This window comes from Triticum aestivum, chromosome 2A (genome assembly GCF_018294505.1).
Source record: "Triticum aestivum cultivar Chinese Spring chromosome 2A, IWGSC CS RefSeq v2.1, whole genome shotgun sequence".
In the NCBI taxonomy this organism is placed as follows: domain Eukaryota; kingdom Viridiplantae; phylum Streptophyta; class Magnoliopsida; order Poales; family Poaceae; genus Triticum; species Triticum aestivum.
The window spans coordinates 464,801,475-464,818,925 of NC_057797.1; the positions used below are offsets into that span (position 1 = coordinate 464,801,475).

Genomic DNA, 17,451 nt, shown 5'->3' on the forward strand with positions numbered 1-17,451 from the left:
GAACGGGTTGCGTATCCGGATTCGTCCCGTCGTTCTGAGCAACTTTCATGTACAAAGTTTTTCCATCCGAGCTACGGTTTATTTTATATGATTTTTCAAAGATTTAATCCATTTTCCCAAATTATTTGTATTTCAAAATTAATAGACAAAATGCTATGGGTACCCAGCCCTGTGTACGCAGAATGTACACAAAGGCTGACATGTGGGCCAGTGGACCCAGTTGACCAGTCAAACTTTGACTGGTCAACAGGAGGATGGGGCCTCCTTGTCATTGACTGATTAAACTAGTGAGGTAGTTAATTAGTTAACTAAGCAATATTAATTAAGTTAATTAATTATTAAATTAATTTATTAATCATTAATTATATTTAGTTATTTTGAAAAAAAATTATTCTAACAGGGGGCGGGCCCCACTAGTCATAATCACAAGGGGGCTTAGCACTTAATCTAATTTGGGGGTTATCCACACTAATCCAAAACAGGGGGAATGGGCCACTGGTCAAAGGCCCCAGCCGGCCATGGCTGGGCTAGCGTGCACAGCGGCTCGCAGGGGAGGCGCCGGCGGCCAACGCAAGCACGCCAGGGAGGGGGAGCAGGGCACGGCTCCTGCAGTGGCGGCCCCGGCGGCATGGCACGACGAGAGAGCGGCAGCGCAGCGCGACGGTAGCAGCAGCAGCTCGGCAGTGGGAGGGTTGCGCGGGCGACGAGCGGTCTGGGAGGTGGCGGGTAAGCTGGGCGCTGGCGGCGGGCAGCGCGCAAAGAGAGGCAGAGGCGGGGCGATGCGGGAGTGGGTCACGCACGGGACGCGGGGGCAGGTCCTGCAGCGAGTGGGGGAAGGGCGCGGGGCGCGGCCGTCGTGGGCGACACGGGGAGGCGGCGCACGGCGAGGACGACTTGGTCGCGAGGAGCATGGCGCAGAGGGCGCGGTGAGCGCGTGCTCACCGCGGGCGCGCGCGTGGGTGGTCTAGCGTGCGGTGACCGCGAGCGAGGCGTGAGGCAGAGAAAGGGAGAGGCCCCGGGCCTCCCCAGCGTTGATGGGGAGAGGGGCACCAAGGCTTGCTGGCGGCCGGCGGGGAAGAGGACGAGGACGCGAGGTCCGACGAGGAGGAGGTCGAGGTTGCGTCCGACGCGGGGCGGGGCTTGGCGACGCCGGCGAAGACGGTGGGGCGGCTCCGGCGAGGTGGCGTCGCGGGGGAGGACGGAGGCGCGGTGGGGCGGCGACCGGTGATGGAGCCCAACGGCGGTGGTCGGCGACAAGCGACGGGGCGTCGGCGAGGGGCACAGGGGCAAGGCGCTCGATCCGATCTGGATCAGGAGGGCGGGTGAGAGAAAGATCAGGGGTGGGGGTTTTGCGCGGTCGTGGGCTAGGGTTTCGGTGGGTGTGGGGGTTAAGGGAGTGAGGGGGGCCGGCAGGACTAGTGGGCTAGCCGGGTGGGCTGTTTGGCCCATATGGCCAGGGAAGTTTTCTTCTTTTCATTGTTTTATTTATGTTTGTCTTTTTCTTTTCTATTTATTTGTACTTTACTGTTTTATTTTGTTCCTCCTTTATTTTAGTTTTGTAAAGTACAAAAATGACCCCGAAATTAGTCCTACCACTAAACCCACTACCATAAAAAGTTTAGTCCCTAAATAGAATAATTTATCATATTATTAATTATAAAAGGTATTTTATTATTTGTTTTGCTACTGTTTTATTCATTTTAGAGTATTTTAAAGATTTTATAAAAGTGGGGTTTCTTCACCACAATTACCTTTGCATTATTTGGTACAACTCAAATATTTTTGTTTTAAAGTTTGAAAACTTTTGTTGTTTGTCTTTATTTTAAATTTGAATTTGAATCGTTTTTGAACTAACACGAGATTAGCAACAGTAATTGAGGTGACGTGACATTATAGTGTAACTATCCGGGCGTCACACTGCCTCTCCTCCCCTCCAACCAATATATATGTGGAGGGGGCACCGCTAGAACACACAACAAACATTGTTAGCCGTGTGTGGCGCCCCCTTCATAGTTTACGCCTCCGTCATATTCACGTAGTGCTTAGGCGAAGCCCTGCACAGATCACTTCATCATCATCGTGACCATGCCGTCGTGTTGACGGAACTCTCCCTCGACACTTTGCTGGGTCAAGAGTTCAAGGCAGGTCATCGAGCTGAACGTGTGGAAAACTCGGAGGTGTCGTACGTTCTGTACTTGATCGGTCGGAATGAGAAGAAGTTCGACTACATCAACCGCATTGTCAAACGCTTTCGCTTTCGGTCTACGAGGGTACGTGGACACACTCTCCCCCTCTCGTTGTTATGCATCTCCTAGATAGATCTTACGTGAGCGTAGAATTTTTTTTGAAATTGCATGTTACGTTCCCCAACAATAAGCTCATCTCATTTTGCTGAAATCTGGTTCAAAAAAGGTGAAACAGATTATATATCTGTACAGCTCATGCATAAGAAGCCAACTTGATGTACATGCGGTTGGGAGAGAATAAAAGAACAACATTGACTCCAAGTTATATATATGTAAGCACTGAATGTACAAATAATTAATATGTTTAGGACAAAGTGCCCTCTAAATTAGTATCAGGACGCTTCAGTTTAAGATGAATTCAGTGGAAATTCTACACAACTATTGGCCCTTTTAACTATACTCATAACAAACTGACCGATGCTTTGGCGATGCACATTGGACCTGGAGGTAGAGAGTGCAAAATACATATGCCTGAATCTGGATAAACTGTAGTGCTGAAGGTAATACTTTCAATCACACTCATAAAGAGGGGCTTCAGCACACAAAGGCATATGCTAATGTTGTTGGACTCAAAGTCAGATATGCATTATTTTGAATGTTTTGCTTTTTGTAGAACTGGAAAGAGCGTTGTTATGCAAACTTTGTACCAGGTAGCGTAGTCTAAGGTATGCACATCCCGTCCAACTGGGATATGAGGTTTGAACACTCGTTGCTCAATTTATTTTACACTCATGTTTCTTGCTCCCTTTTTAACAGATGATAACCATGCGACAACTTTACACCCACACGGCATGTTGGGTAGATGTTTATGTAGAGGGTACCTATGTCAGGACCGCATTTCGTTAATATTTTTATGCACCGGACAGTAGCAAAGGCATTTCTCAAGCTTGAGGACAGTTGTGGTACAAGACTAGGTGCAATTTAATCCAGTGAATAGTTTTATCAATAGTTATAGTAGTACATTAAGATGTTGGTATTATATGCATTGTTTGACTTTGCTAAACATTTATTTGAACAAAATTTCTGCCAAACTTGTAAATGTATTTGATTGAACGAAAAAACTAACGTCCACACGTGTGGTATCTTGCACATCGCTCGCACGCCTTCATCACCACTCATTTTGCCACGTATGAACAGATGATATCAGCAGGAATCTTTTTGATTTTCAGCTAAAAATGTTTTATCTCTTAATTAAAAATCAAATTAAAAATCCGTTTTCGCCATTAAATCGGTCTCGATGAAATCTTCAAAACTAGATCTCATGTTGATATGTTTCGATGATTTTTTTTTTTGCCCAAAAGTTACGGTGATGTTTACACTATAGTTGTCATAGTGCTTAAACTAAAATTGCCATGTGACAATTTTAGTTTGTATAGCATGGAAATTTTAGTTTTTTGTTGATGGCAATTCCAGTAGTTTGACCATCAAAATTATTAATCATGGCAATTTTAAGTGCGTGTATCATGGCAACTTTAGTTTATGGTTCATGGCAAGTCTAGTTTCTTAATTCCCGACTTATAATATGTCAAAATTTATTTTTCAATGTAGAAGGAAATAGCTGAAACATATCATGGCAACTTCAGTGTAAACATCATGTCAATTCATGTGCAATAGACATGACAACTTTTAATCCAAAAAAATTCATCAAAATATATTGATATGAGATTTAGTTTCGAAGATCTCGTCGCAGGGAATTTAGTGGTGCAAACGGATTTTCAATCGGATTATTCATTTAACAGATGAAACATTTTAAAAACTAAAAATCTAAAAAGATTCTCACATGCATGCATGCGGTGACATGGCGCAGTCTATGTGTTATAGGACGTGTGGACGGGTTTGACTCCCATCACACGTATGGACGTTAGCGTTGTCCTTGATTGAAACATTTGAAGTAGAATCAATGATCGTTTAATCAGACACTCTTTAAAAATTGAGCAATCTAGTATATATTTTTCTCTCTTTATTGCAACGCACGAGCATGTTTAAGCAAAATACAGAAGCTTGCGCATGTCCCCCGTGGAAGGTTGGCTGGTGCAGATGGCGGAAGTACCTGGGCTGAAGGGCCGTTCCGAATTTGCCGACAGATACACGATCAGGCACGCAAAGACCGCGTTCCCACGCCGTGGAGGTGCGCAGCCTGGCACCAGACAAGACGCATGCGGCCTTCGCACAGGCCAGGCGAGGCGACCATCGTCGGCGGTGGCGTCACGCGGCCGGGCGCGGGAACGCTCCGTGCGGGACCAAACGAGCCAACATCGTCGGCTACGGCGCTATGAACCGTGTCAGCCCAGTCACGATCGCCGTGTGTCCCGCGCCCCCGCCGCACACACATCAGCGGGCCTTCTAGAACCAACCCCGATATTGCGGCCCACACTCGCCGACGGGGTGGGCCCACGCGTCATAACCCAGGATTCCTCGCGTCGGCGTGCGTATATAGATCTCAGCCCAGGCCCCAGAGAGACACAGGACGTGTACCCCAAGAACCAGAGAGCCAACCAACCCAACCCCTGAGCATCTCCGGCCACGCATCGGCTAAGCACACGCAAACAGCCGCCCCCACGATACTCACGAGGCTCCTTCCCCTCCGTGCGCTCTCTTGTTTCCCCCATCCCATGGCCACCCCAACCACGACGCCGGCGACGATGCGGGCCGTGCAGTACGACGCCTGCGGCGGAGGCGCCGCCGGCCTCAAGGTAAAGAGTTACTATTCGCGGTAGCGGGTCGAAGCTTTTTAGTATGCTTTGTGTTCTGGTCGGCGCGCGAGATTGGTACGTTGGTGCTAAGGATGATTTGGCCGATTCACTGGCTAATTGACTACAGTTAGTACAAAGTATTAGAGTATATATGTTAGTTTTTTCCAGGGAACCCCTTGGTGGTGGAGATCGCAGTCAGTTCACCTGAATCCTTTCTTTTGAATTGTTTTTCATGGCAAGACAAGTAGTCAAGAAGCTAGCTTGCTTACTCAAGTAATAGAACTTTGCTCTAGCGGCTTTTGCTGTATAATTTGTGATGGGCTATTGAGTATTTTAGTGGTTTCTATGGTGGTGATGTGTTACACTAGCTAGATTGATATATTCTCTCTTTCTCGTGTCTACTTGGCTTTAGGAGTGGTTAAGATGTGTTACAGTGGAATTAGTTAAATAGGTCGCACATACCTGCTGTGGGATGCTCGGAAAAGCACTGCACAATAGTTTTTGTATTGTGACCCATGAGTCAGCACCCCTGGATCCCAAACATATTCCGATGACGAGTCAGTCGGAAATTTATTATTTGAAAGTTGCACATGTCTGGTGTTAGATGATTGGAAAAGCACCGGAGATGATTGAGATGACCAAGTCAGTTGTGTGAGCTCTGATTGTGAGTCAATCGGTCAACAGGGGATTCTTTTCACAAGAACCCTATTTTAGACTAGAGATCTGCCTGACAGCTTGATGCTTATACTGCTTAATTAATTAACAAACAAATCAAATTAGTTTGTTTTAAAAAAAACAAAGGAGAACAGTAAACATAATATTTCCTTCTTCCATGAAGATGAACCAGTAGAACCTATAAACCTGTGATTCTGACATCTCTCTAATGCAGCATGTAGAAGTCCCCGTCCCTTCTGCAAAGAAGAATGAGGTCCTGCTGAAACTGCAAGCTGCAACCATCAACCCAGTTGACTGGAAGATACAGAAAGGGGACTTGAGGCCTCTGCTGCCTCGTAGACTGCCTTTTATCCCAGGTAACTATCCTCATTCATAGTGCCACTGCATGGATGCTAGCCATTTTCTATCAACCATGGATTCTGTTTGGAGGCTTCCTATGTATAGAGAGCAAAATAGCACCAAGCGTAGTTATGAGAACGTTATTTGATCATGTCAGTCTTGCTATGTTATTTTGTTCTTCACCTTTAACAACTATCCAGGATGTCTCTTATCTGATAATCAGCTTATGATAAAGATAGCATATATGTGTGTGTGTTTGTGTGTGTTGGTCAATTCATGAAACAACTTGCTGATAGATGCATCTCTTCTCTACTGCTCCTCTTCTTGCAGTGACTGATGTTGCAGGAGTAGTTGTTGATGTTGGTCCTGGAGTGAAAGGTCTCACAGCGGGTGATCAAGTCGTCGCCATGTTGAACTCTTTTGTGAGTGAACTTCACTCATGACAACATATTTCCATGTTTGTCATCTTCATACTTAGAAAGAAGATGATTTCAGAACAAATCCGCTTCTTTAAAAGAAACAATATTGCTGTAAGCTCGTTAATGTGACAATGTCTTTGCTGTTACAGAACGGAGGTGGACTGGCAGAGTATGCTGTAGCATCCGCAAACCTGACCGTCAAAAGGCCAGCTGAGGTTTCTGCAGCTGAGGGTGCTGGGCTTCCCATTGCTGCAGGCACTGCGCTCCAGGCACTAAGGTCCATTGGTGCCAAGTTTGACGGCACCGGCAAGCCATTAAACGTGTTGGTCACCGCTGCCTCTGGCGGCGTAGGCCTGTACGCGGTGCAGCTTGCAAAGCTAGCGAACCTTCATGTTACCGCCACCTGCGGCGCACGCAACATGGATCTTGTGAAGAGCTTGGGCGCAGACGAGGTGATGGACTACAGGACCCCAGAGGGGGCGAGCCTGCAGAGTCCCTCCGGCAGGAAGTACGACGGCGTGGTTCACTGCACCGTCGGTGTCAGCTGGTCGTCTTTCCAGCCATTGCTCAGTGATGCCGGGCGAGTGATCGATATCACCCCCAACTTCTCGGCCATCCTCACATCTGCGCTGCACAGGATGACATTTTCCAAGAAGCGCCTGGTGCCCCTGCTCCTGTCGCCCAACAAGGCGGACCTGGAGTTATTGGTTGGGTTGCTCAAGGAAGGCAAGCTGAAGACGGTGGTCGACTCGAAGTTCCCGTTGAGCGAGGCAGACAAGGCGTGGCAGAGCAGTATCGATGGCCATGCCACTGGTAAGATTGTCGTTGAGATGGAGAGCTGATCGTCGTCAATGCTTCCTAGTATTAAGGACTTGCATACAGACGGTGGACGTGAATACTTAGATGTAATCATACAGACTAGTCACTTGTGCGTTTGTTTATTGGGTGATGGTTCGTTTATTCAGTTTATATTATATTATATCTTACAGTATATTATTAAAAGGGTATTGAGAACTATGAGTTGCAAAAAACTGTATGGCTATCGGTAAACAATAGCATTGTGCTGTCAAAAATACAGTTCGCTCTTTGCTGATGCTTTGTGCAACCACCACAAAGTGCTGCAGTGGTCATCTGTTGGCCAGAATTCAGAATCACCTTCAGTTTTTCTCGATCCAAACAAAGAACCATTAACCTCTGCAGAAGAACAAATCACATACTGAGAGCCCAAAGCAGAACAGTAGGGGCGTAGGGCGTCTCTTGAATATAGCAGACCAAATTAGGAAGTTCAATTCTAACGCACAGGGACTGTGATGCCTTTTAGTCATTCCCATAAAAAGAGGTTTGGTGTACTAATTTTGAGCAACTCTAAACAATTACCCAACCAGTTAATAAAAACTGAAGTTGACTTGCACAGCAAATCAAGCTCGTGAGGATACGGAGTAAACTACTGTACTCCGTCTTGTGCGAATCAGGTGACCTAGTTTATAAATAATCAAAAAGGCTAAAAATATGACATCAGATTTTAGATTGTGGCAAATCAAACTTTTTTATCAAGTTATGTCGTGGGATGACAATTTTTTAAAGCAAGCATTGCGTGCCATGCTTGCTTTAAAAAATTGCCATCCACACAACAACATAATTTGCCATGCTAAAAAATACTGATGTTCGAATCTTAACATAATATGTAAAGAAAATCCAACAACGCATCAGCTCAAAAGAATGCCAAAACTTACTAGGACTGCATCTGAATAGATTGTAATATTCTACAATTAGTAACCAATATCACCATTGCTTTCCTTGCCACAAAACAAGGAGAGCATCAATTTATGACCTGAATACGCTGACAACGACCGCACATGAACCCAGCTCACGACACACCATTTTTGTGAATCTTAGTACGTTCAACGACAATGAAATAGCAAACTTCTACCAACGCATAGCTACCAAACTCACTTTGCAGCTGCCCGGGCACCACCACGCCCACCGGTGCCAGAGTGATCAACCCGCTGGTAGCCAACATCACCTCCACGACCTGAGCCGCCTCTACCACCGCCTCTGCCTCCAAAATCAGATCGATAGTTGTTGTACTCGCCCCTTCCATAGCCTCTCCCTCCAGGGTAACTACCACGGCCTCTCATGCCTTCACCTCGGAAATTACCACCTCTACCCGGTGGAAACCTTCCCCTGCTACTACCTGAAGCCAGAAGAAAATAGCACATGTATCAATCAACTGAAGAAAAATGGCAGACACCCGTCATTAGTTTTTCAAGCAATACAGAAAATGTAGTTTGTCATATTTCAAATAAAAGTAGATTATGTACAAGCAAGGGTGGGTGCTTCAGTTTAGGTTTTAGCCACATGTGCATCAAAATAATTCAGCAATTAGATATATGTGCTTCATGTTCATCTCAGAAATTGTAATTTGTTCACAATGCACACAAAAATATGCAGAATACCAAAATGCAAAGTGGCAAGCAGTGGGCTGGAATAATATTTAATTCAAACTGGAAAAATGGAAGTGCTAATAATAATACATGTGAGATGAACACAAAAATATGTGCTTCATGTTCATCTAATAATAATTCAGCAATTAGATATATGTGCTTCATGTTCATCTCAGAAATTGTAATTTGTTCACAATGCACACAAAAATATGCAGAATACCAAAATGCAAAGTGGCAAGCAGTGGGCTGGAATAATATTTAATTCAAACTGGCAAAATGGAAGTGCTAATAATAATACATGTGAGCCAAATATATACTCCCTCCGTTCCTAAATATAAGTCTTTGGAAAGATTCCACTATGGACCACATACGGAGCAAAATGAGTGAATCTACACTCTAAAATGCATCTATATACATCCGTATGTGGTTCATAGTGGAATCTCTACAAAGACTTATATTTAGGAACGGAGGGAGTAGATATATATATACACATGTCAAACATTGAAACTTCAAGCATATCCTATATATATATGGAATTTCTCCCGAAAGACCAAAACCTTGTACATTCTTACAGTCAGGGTTGAGTTTGAACTTTCAGAAACATACCACGTGAACCAGGAGTTCTTTTTTCTTCGACGTGGCATGGTCGGTCATCAATCGTCACAGGAGAAGCCTTCAGAATAAGAGTTAATCAGATAAAATAAAAAAGCAAGTATGGAGCTTATGAAATTGATATGGGCAGTCATGGAAGTTGATTCTTTAAGAGAAGAAAATGAAATCAGAAGCACAACTAACAATCCAGGAACATGTGTGGTCCAAAATAAGCAGTGTAAACTTAATTGGAATCGGATTACTCCGGCAATGTAAACGGCATTACCAAAATAGGAAACTTGTTTGGCTTCAGCCACGGACTGTAACATAATCAATTCTTATCTTGTCTCTGGTATGCTCTGTTGGGTAAGATGCAACAAAAGAAGAAGAAAATAGATCTGGCATTGATTTAACCAACCCAATCAATAAAAGAAGTCCGATTGATCCAGCATCAATCTCACAAATAACAAAAAATGACCAAGCCAGCAGCACAGAAGAACGGAATCGAAGCAACCAAAAACCTGCACCCTCGGCTGATCCACCGCATCTACAGCAATGCCAGCTCCATGGCCTCCTCCCACCACCATGGCACAACCCAGTTCGTTCATAGCCATTCAAGTTCATGCAGGCGTCCTCACAGTAACGAATATCAGCGGTCGACACTGCTCTTTCCATGTTAGTGCTTCTCATATGGAGCGACGATGTCGCTGCTGCTTGGCGGAAAAGAGGACAGAGGAAGAGATCCAGGTGTAAGGGATGCGGTGAGTGGGATATGTGACGGAGGGGAAAGGGGATTGGGGTGCAGGACGAGAGACGAGCGATGCAGCATTTTCTGTTTCAGAATGAGGTGGGTGTAATCACACGTAAATAGAGGTGTTATCCAATTACATGGTATCCGTTTATAGCCCAACTGAACAAACATATGTAACAGACTCAAGTCATCAAAACTACAAACCAAACAAGATCTAGGATTAAGAGAGTGCGAGAACAAGTGGAAGCAACAATTAAATGTCAAGTCACATAGTAGCATATGACTAGAAATAATTATCGAACAAAAGAAAACAAGATACATTCCTCAAGAACCTTGTAAATTGAACACCAAAGAGCATGGAATAACATTCTCTACAGATAGTCAGATAGCGAACAACTCATGCATGTGTTAGGGGATTGAGAACAGGGTTTGAAAATCTCCAACTCACACATTCTCAAACTAAGTTGTAGCAGTACTTTTTTAACTATGTATACATCCATCATTCCTGCTAGCATGTCTATATTACGAGTAGGTGATACAAACTTTATCCACTAGTCAATAACTCCATACATCCATCCTTCCCTGGCGGGAAATCAAAGGCAACACCAATCTAATATACTTCCTGCTGCTCTCCATTTTCCATGATCATTTGGACCAGAAATCAAAGGCAGCAACAATCAAGTACATAAACACAATGAACTTGCTTTGTTTTTAGTAGTTTAGGTAAGACGAAGTTTAAAAAAGAGTTTCAAGGCAACAGGCATGTAGAAGGAAAAAAAGAGAAGTAAAAGACTGCTATGCTCATGCTTGTATGGTTAAACACACATCTACTGATCTACATCATCCAAAACAAACTCACTACAGGCATTCCCATTAACTACACACAGATTATGTAACTAGAATAAAAATTGGAAAGTGTCCTGCAATAACAGAGAGCAAGCTGATGATTTAGTAGGTAGACTGAAATTACCGCTAGTGCACTTTGAACTGAGCTGGCATCCTCAAACTCTATGAAGCCATAGCAGAACCCTTGAATCTGTGTTTTCAATTGATAATACAAGAGAAGATATTACAAGTTATTTTACTGAAAAAGAAAAACTCATCATCATGTTGAGAGAAGAAAATGCACCTTGTGGCTTCTAACTTGGATACCATCATGTTTAATAGTACCAAATCTTTTGAACTCCTCTTCTAATTGGCTAGGTGTGGCATGTAAGGGCAGATTTTTGACATACACCGCAAGCGCATCAACTTCAAAAAATATTGTCAAGTATTTCTGTCAGATGCTAGTGTACTAAGAAGGTTTTCAATGCAATATTGGATTTAGATAATACCTTCTGGGTCTTGAATGTTGCTGCTCTCAGGATTAGGACTGAAAGTTGGAGGATCAACAGCCACAGACAGGGCAGGAGCAGGAGCTTGCTTCTCCGGTTTTGGTGGTGCAGGCCTGTAAGGAACTGCGGAATTTGGTGGCAGAACTGCTTTCATGACTTTGACCTGGAGCAAAACAATAATGCAAAGGTAATGAGAATCTCAAAAGGTGAATTCATAAGCGAACGTACATATCATCCGCAACATCAACAAGCTTCAAACAATTCCTCAACCAAAGGCACTAGATAGACAACAGTGATGTACATATAACATGTATTTCCATTCATATTCCCCGGCAAAAGATAAAAGTAAGAAAGCTCACTAATATTTATTGTGCTCTGTAGTATTTTCATTCCAGAATCAGTTAAGCAACAACAATAACCTTAAAAGTGAGACCATAGAAGCTTCATGTAAACATTTACTCTCCGGATTTTAATAAAGCATTAAAACCCCATAAAAATTTAATTACTGATTAAACATCTTCACGCAAGATTTCAATATATGCAGAACCTGTAAAGGACTGACAGTTATATCTTTTCATTTATGCTCAGATTTAGAGACTAAGAAATATAGTAATATACACAATTTAAATGTCAGAAATAGATGATTTAGATGAAAAATAACAGTTATCCAAAACCTACAATTGAAGCGTACGACTTCTTAGGGGCCTCGTCATGTGGTACAGGGGGAGCCGAAACCGGTATGGAGGCTGCTACATTATTTGGCACTTCATCTATGACCTCAGGAACCGGTGTTTCCTCCACAACAGGCACTTCCACGTCATTCGGTGGGTTGTAAACCTCCTCCTTGGGATCCTCATCCTCGTTGGTATGAGGAACAGACTCAGAGAGATCCGGCTCTGGCTGCGGCGAAGCCTCTACAAACAGGACAATGTGCAATTTAACAAAGGATCACGTGGTTCACAAGTAAATAAAAATATAGATCAAGATGTTACACACAACGCACCCTGCTCGCGAGGCACACTCTCCACAAGGGCAACAGTACCATTTGCCAGGGCGGCAGCAGGGGCAACCACTGCATCCAACTCCGGTGCCGGCGGCTGCTGCTGAGGTGGCGGCAATGACTGGTCGGCCTCACCCTGCCCGACATAACGTAGTATGTCGTTGAGCACGAAGTAACCCTTCTCCTGCGGCGCAAGGAAGAAGGACTGCGCGAACTCGCGGCAGACGTCGTCCTTCCCTGTGAGGTGGCCCGTGACGAGCACGGTCACACCGCCACATAGCGACTCCTGCGCGTCCACCCCCCTGATCTCCGCCCGCGCGATGTCCATGGACATGATCTTCTCGTTAATCGCCTGCAAGAAGAAACCATTCAGAACCGCTGAGAAAGTCTACCAACATTCTAAGGCCCCCAGATGCCCAGATCTGAACCGAGGGAACAACGGACGGGGAGTGAGCGGTACCTCCATGGTGGTGACGGTGTCCATGTCGGCGCCGGTGGTGGCGGGGCGGCCGATGCGGCTGGCCTCCTGGTAGAAGCGGAAGACGAGCTCCGGGGACTGGTGGAGGATGTTGTAGTACTGCTGCACGAAGGCGTTGCCCACCTGGAAGACGAAGACCGTACACGAATCGGGTCAGGGCAGATCGAGTCAGCTCGGCAACGGACGGATCGGGAGGCAGGGAGAGTCGCCAGCTTACCACTTGCGCCGGCGGCGTCGGTCCTGGCGCCGCGGCGGGGGCGGGGGCGGGAGCGGCGGCGGGCGGAGGCGTCGGCGCGGCCATCGTAGGAGGAGGAGGAGGGGCGAGGGTTTTGGCAGGGGGGAGGCGAGGTGCGGGAGGAGGGTTTCTCCGGGTGGCGTCGCGTTTCCCGCAAAATTTGGCCAAGGGAGGAAGAGAGGGGGAGGAGCGGCGGCGGCTGCGGGGGGTTATACGGGAATGGGAGAGTGGTGGAGGGTCGAGTGGGGTGAGGCCAGGGCTGCAGGCGCGGGGGCGAGCCCGCGGCCGTTGCGTGGGAGATTCGACGGCCGCGATGGGACGGAGCGGGAGTGCGTGTGTTCTCCCCACTGGTTTTTGCCCATTTGGGGTTTCGGCTTCGGCCAGTAACACTGATCCAGCCGGCCGCTACGGCTGGACGCGGACGTGCTTTCGGTTGCCGCGATGCGATGCGATGCGATGCGATGGTGATCTGATCTCACGCACGCCACACCGGTGTAATGTGTCAGACTAGGATTTTAATTAGATTTTGACCAGCCCCAACTCCACAAAAAGGTGGAGCCTACATTGTGTACTTGCGTCGCTCTGTTGTGATTCGTTCGGTAGTTCTTGAAAATTATTATATGCATGAAAACTATGTAAAATGTGAGGTCCACTGTCAAAAAAAATGTAAAATGTGAGGTCCTAAGTTTTTTCATTTAGTATTTCTCTTCTCTCCGCAGAATCTAATTTCATTGTGAGTTCACCGTCATCTAGATCTCTTCTTCCCTAACCCCGTCGCTCGAGCTGATAAAGGGGGTGGGGGGCTTGCGAGTTTGTCTAGCTTTGGCGACGGATTAGGGCAAAGTACAAACCACGGTTTTCTCATCTAGGGATTTTGGAGAAGTGAGAAGACAACATCAATGTCTAGCTCGTCTACAAAGCGGAGAAGTGGAGGATCTGAAAAGGGCGAGGAGGATGTGATAATCTATTTGCTAGAGCATATGGGTTTGGGGGAAAGTGAGTTCCATAATGTGGCCTTTGAGGATGAAATCAACGTCATGCGAGAGGAGATGAAGTGGATGACGGTAGCAAAAATTCATATGCAAAATCAATTCACATATCAAGCCTTCATTGCCAATATGAGCACTGTTTGGAGCCCAGTAAAGGATAACATGATAAGGGCGGTGCAACATAATCTTTTTACTACTCAATGCTTCTGTTTTGGTGAAAGGATGAAGGTCACGGGTGGAGGACAATGGTTATTTACGCAATTTCCGAGTGATGGTCAAGCCTTATGATGGCCTTTCTCAGCTACATCGATTGTGCTCAACTATCTCACGGTGTGGGCGTAGATCCATTGCCTCCCGAATGGATACATGCAAGGCTCCCTAGTAAAGATCTTAGTGACCAGGATTAACATTGTTGACAAAATTGAGATGGAGTTACAATGCATTTGGGAATTTTGTGCGAGTTATAGTGCATTTGAATGTGGCCGAGTTGTAACGATGAAGAAAAATAGAGAATTTTACCTACTACAATATGATAATATTTTGAAGTTTTTGCGCATCATGCGTTGCAAGTGTGGCACCTGGGAACGTACAAATGAGGATATGAACGTGGCCCAGAAGGTACAACAGGAAAGTGGCATGGGCGAATTCTTTTTGGTGGCAGTGGTCGAGGAGAAAACTTTGGTGGCAGTGGGCGAATTCTATAACTTTGCACATGATCTTCTTATCACATTCCTAGCCTTCACATAAAATCTCATAATTTTTGGACCCTTTCAACTCCGGCCTATAGTTCAAATTCATCTGAATTAAATATTGACAAGTTTGAAATCCAAACTTTTCAATATTTGTGGAGCCAATTTTTGTGACCCAACTATAAATCTTGGAGTCCAAGGAAATTAGTCCCATGGAGAATTTCAACTTCTAACCGTCTCTTTTCTTTTTTCCATTTTCTATCTACTTAAATGGAAAAAGGAAAGCAAATAGAAAAGAACATAGAGAAAAGAGGCAACCCACTTACCCCTTACTGTTTTTACTGTGCGACCTAGCCCACATGCGGTGAACTACTTCGGTTGGCGTCTACCTCGGTAAAAAGAGGAGGACGCATTGGATACATGTGCACATGACCACCATGGGGCCATGTTTCCCTGCCCTCTGCATGCCCCTCCTCCATATAAACCCCAACCGTCGCCTTAGGGTTTCTCCTTACTCCACTTCCTCCTCCGCCATCAGGCACTACAAAAAAAAACACAGCAATGATGATATGCATTTGTCACAGTAGGTCACGTTTTCTGTCAGTACATACGTGATAATTTTATGACAAAATCAAGATAGTCATCCTATGTTGTCGCGGAAGTGTTCCATGACAATAATCTATTTATCATCACAAAATGCGTCATGGAAGTGTTTTCGTCAAGGACAATCGACACATGGCAGCCAACGTAAATGGGTCACCGTTAAGCTATCAGGTGCGGGTTTTGGATCCGATGCCCGTTAACAGGCCCGGCCATTGAGGATTTTCCACGTGTCAATTTCTCATTCGCCAACAGAACCATGCATCAGCTCTGCGTTGCGACAAGTGTCGCCCATCAAACGGACGATACACATCAATGAAACGGTGACACGTGGCATGGCCCAACAGTGGCGGAGGACTTCGCCGGCTCCACTGAGGCGCCATCTCGTCGGCAACGAGGCAGAGAACATCACAGACTCCGTCTATGTGACGCCCCAAGACCGATGCTCGAGAAGACTTCCATAGGTTCCGGGTTTCTCTGTGTGTTTCATTTTTGCTTGCTCCTTTTATTTTTGCATTGCATCATGTCATCATGCCATCATATCATTAATTTTTGCAACTCAACAAAATAAACCGTATGGATCTTTGATCCGTTTAAATTGAGGGAACTCATATGGTGGTTTCTCTTTAAAACATACTCTCCCGATATTTAGGGAGATATTGTAAAATATTCCATTTTTGGAATTCACCATGACACACTTGCAAATAATCACATGCCTTTTTCCCGCTTCAAGTTTGGTCCTCAAACTTTGCCCATATCTTCTTTCGTCGCTTTCCCGATCTCCACAAAAATTCCGAACATTTTTGGACTCTCCAAAAATGTTTTTCTAATTCAAACTTATTTGAATCACATTCAAATGTGTTTGAATGCAATCCTTTCAAGCGGTGCCAAATGCATTTTCTCGGAACGAACTCATTTTTATGAGTCCGGGAGATTTAACTGCATGCCCAAATTATTTCTCTAACTTCCCCCCTCTTTCTTTTTTCTCCTCTCTATGCTTTTTGTTAAAGGATATATATATATATATATATATATATATATATATATATATATATATATATATATATATAGAGAGAGAGAGAGAGAGAGAGAGAGCAGAGCCCAGCTGGTCACTTGGGCCTCCTAGCTAGGCCAGCCCATTGGCCCAGCCGCCCTCCCAACCCTAGCCAGCGCACCCCTCCTCCTCGTTCCCCTTCCGCCGCCAGCAGCGCCACACGCACGTAGCCCGATCCCCCAACTCTCCCTCGCAACCTCTTTCTTCCAGGACCAGCGCCCTCCTCTCCTCTCTACGATCCCCATCTTCCCTGTGCGCCACCGCCCGTCTCAACCAGCGCCCCCATCCCAGCACCACGCGCCCGTCTTTCCAGCGCCGTCATGCTCGCAGGAAGGAGCGAGAGCTCCTCGCTCTCGACGCCCATGGCTGCCACGCGCGAGTCCCACCTGCGCCTCGCCCCGCCTCCGTTCGGCTCCCTCGCCGGAGGCCACCGCCGCGGCCCTGCTGGACTTCGGCGACCCGGAGCGCGGCGCCTCCGCCCCTGCCATGGGAACCGAGAGTTCGTCCCCGCCTTGGCTGCTTCACAGCCCCGGCCGACCCCACCTCCTGTTGTGGAGCAGCTTCCCGCGACCTCCTCTGCCTCAACTCCGGACGGACCGACTCAGTTCCCCGCCGCCTCGCCAAGTCCATGGGGTCGCCTCCTTGTGCTCCTTCACGCCGCCTCGTCGTCCGATGACCGATGTCGTCTCCAGCGCCCACGGGTCCTGCACCATGCTCCTCTCCACGCGCGCATGCACCCCTGCTTTGCTCCTATAGACACGCAGCCGCCCATTAGCTCCTACGATGCCTGCTGCCGCCGCTGTTTTTCCTCGGTCAAAGGAACAAACGCCTCCACCGGAGACCGCCAAGACAGTCCAGGATTCGCCAAGTACCACGCCGTCGGTGTCCCTCCAAGTGTGATGTTGAAACGTGCA

At 46.2% G+C, this 17,451-nt stretch overlaps 2 protein-coding genes across 3 annotated transcripts; one reads left to right on the plus strand and one right to left on the minus strand.

Moving 5' to 3' along the window:
• The first annotated feature begins 4,692 nt into the window (after positions 1 to 4,692).
• LOC123189004 (chloroplast envelope quinone oxidoreductase homolog) lies at positions 4,693 to 7,389 on the plus strand. The gene is made up of 4 exons (XM_044601318.1): positions 4,693 to 4,939; positions 5,829 to 5,970; positions 6,284 to 6,375; positions 6,522 to 7,389. Exons 1-4 carry the CDS (start codon positions 4,859 to 4,861, stop codon positions 7,212 to 7,214), a joined length of 1,008 nt encoding a protein of 335 aa, XP_044457253.1. The 5' UTR covers positions 4,693 to 4,858; the 3' UTR covers positions 7,215 to 7,389.
• Positions 7,390 to 8,083: 694 nt separating this feature from the next.
• On the minus strand, positions 8,084 to 13,432 carry LOC123189003 (nuclear transport factor 2). Of its 2 annotated transcripts, none has more exons than XM_044601317.1 (9): positions 13,188 to 13,432; positions 12,953 to 13,093; positions 12,535 to 12,844; positions 12,171 to 12,406; positions 11,493 to 11,655; positions 11,288 to 11,409; positions 11,129 to 11,194; positions 9,423 to 9,489; positions 8,084 to 8,566 (listed from the first exon to the last, which is right to left on the minus strand). In XM_044601317.1, exons 1-9 carry the CDS (start codon positions 13,269 to 13,271, stop codon positions 8,322 to 8,324), a joined length of 1,434 nt encoding a protein of 477 aa, XP_044457252.1. In that variant the 5' UTR covers positions 13,272 to 13,432; the 3' UTR covers positions 8,084 to 8,321. The 2 variants fall into 2 exon arrangements, with proteins under 2 accessions (XP_044457252.1, XP_044457251.1); XM_044601316.1 differs by having other exon boundaries at positions 12,496 to 12,844.
• Between the last annotated feature and the right edge of the window lie 4,019 nt (positions 13,433 to 17,451).

Bases quoted from the DNA above. Each gene is read 5' to 3' on its own strand.
- LOC123189003 (XM_044601316.1), bottom strand. From the start codon at position 13,271: ATGGCCGCGCCGACGCCTCCGCCCGCCGCCGCTCCCGCCCCCGCCCCC. The intron at 12,407-12,495 runs GTGCGTTGTGTG...TCCTGTTTGTAG, and splicing joins GAGTGTGCCTCGCGAGCAGG to AGGCTTCGCCGCAGCCAGAG. The intron at 11,195-11,287 runs GTGCATTTTCTT...TTGAAAACACAG, and splicing joins TCCAAGTTAGAAGCCACAAG to ATTCAAGGGTTCTGCTATGG.
- LOC123189004 (XM_044601318.1), top strand. From the start codon at position 4,859: ATGGCCACCCCAACCACGACGCCGGCGACGATGCGGGCCGTGCAGTAC. The intron at 4,940-5,828 runs GTAAAGAGTTAC...TCTCTAATGCAG, and splicing joins GAGGCGCCGCCGGCCTCAAG to CATGTAGAAGTCCCCGTCCC. The intron at 5,971-6,283 runs GTAACTATCCTC...CTCTTCTTGCAG, and splicing joins TAGACTGCCTTTTATCCCAG to TGACTGATGTTGCAGGAGTA.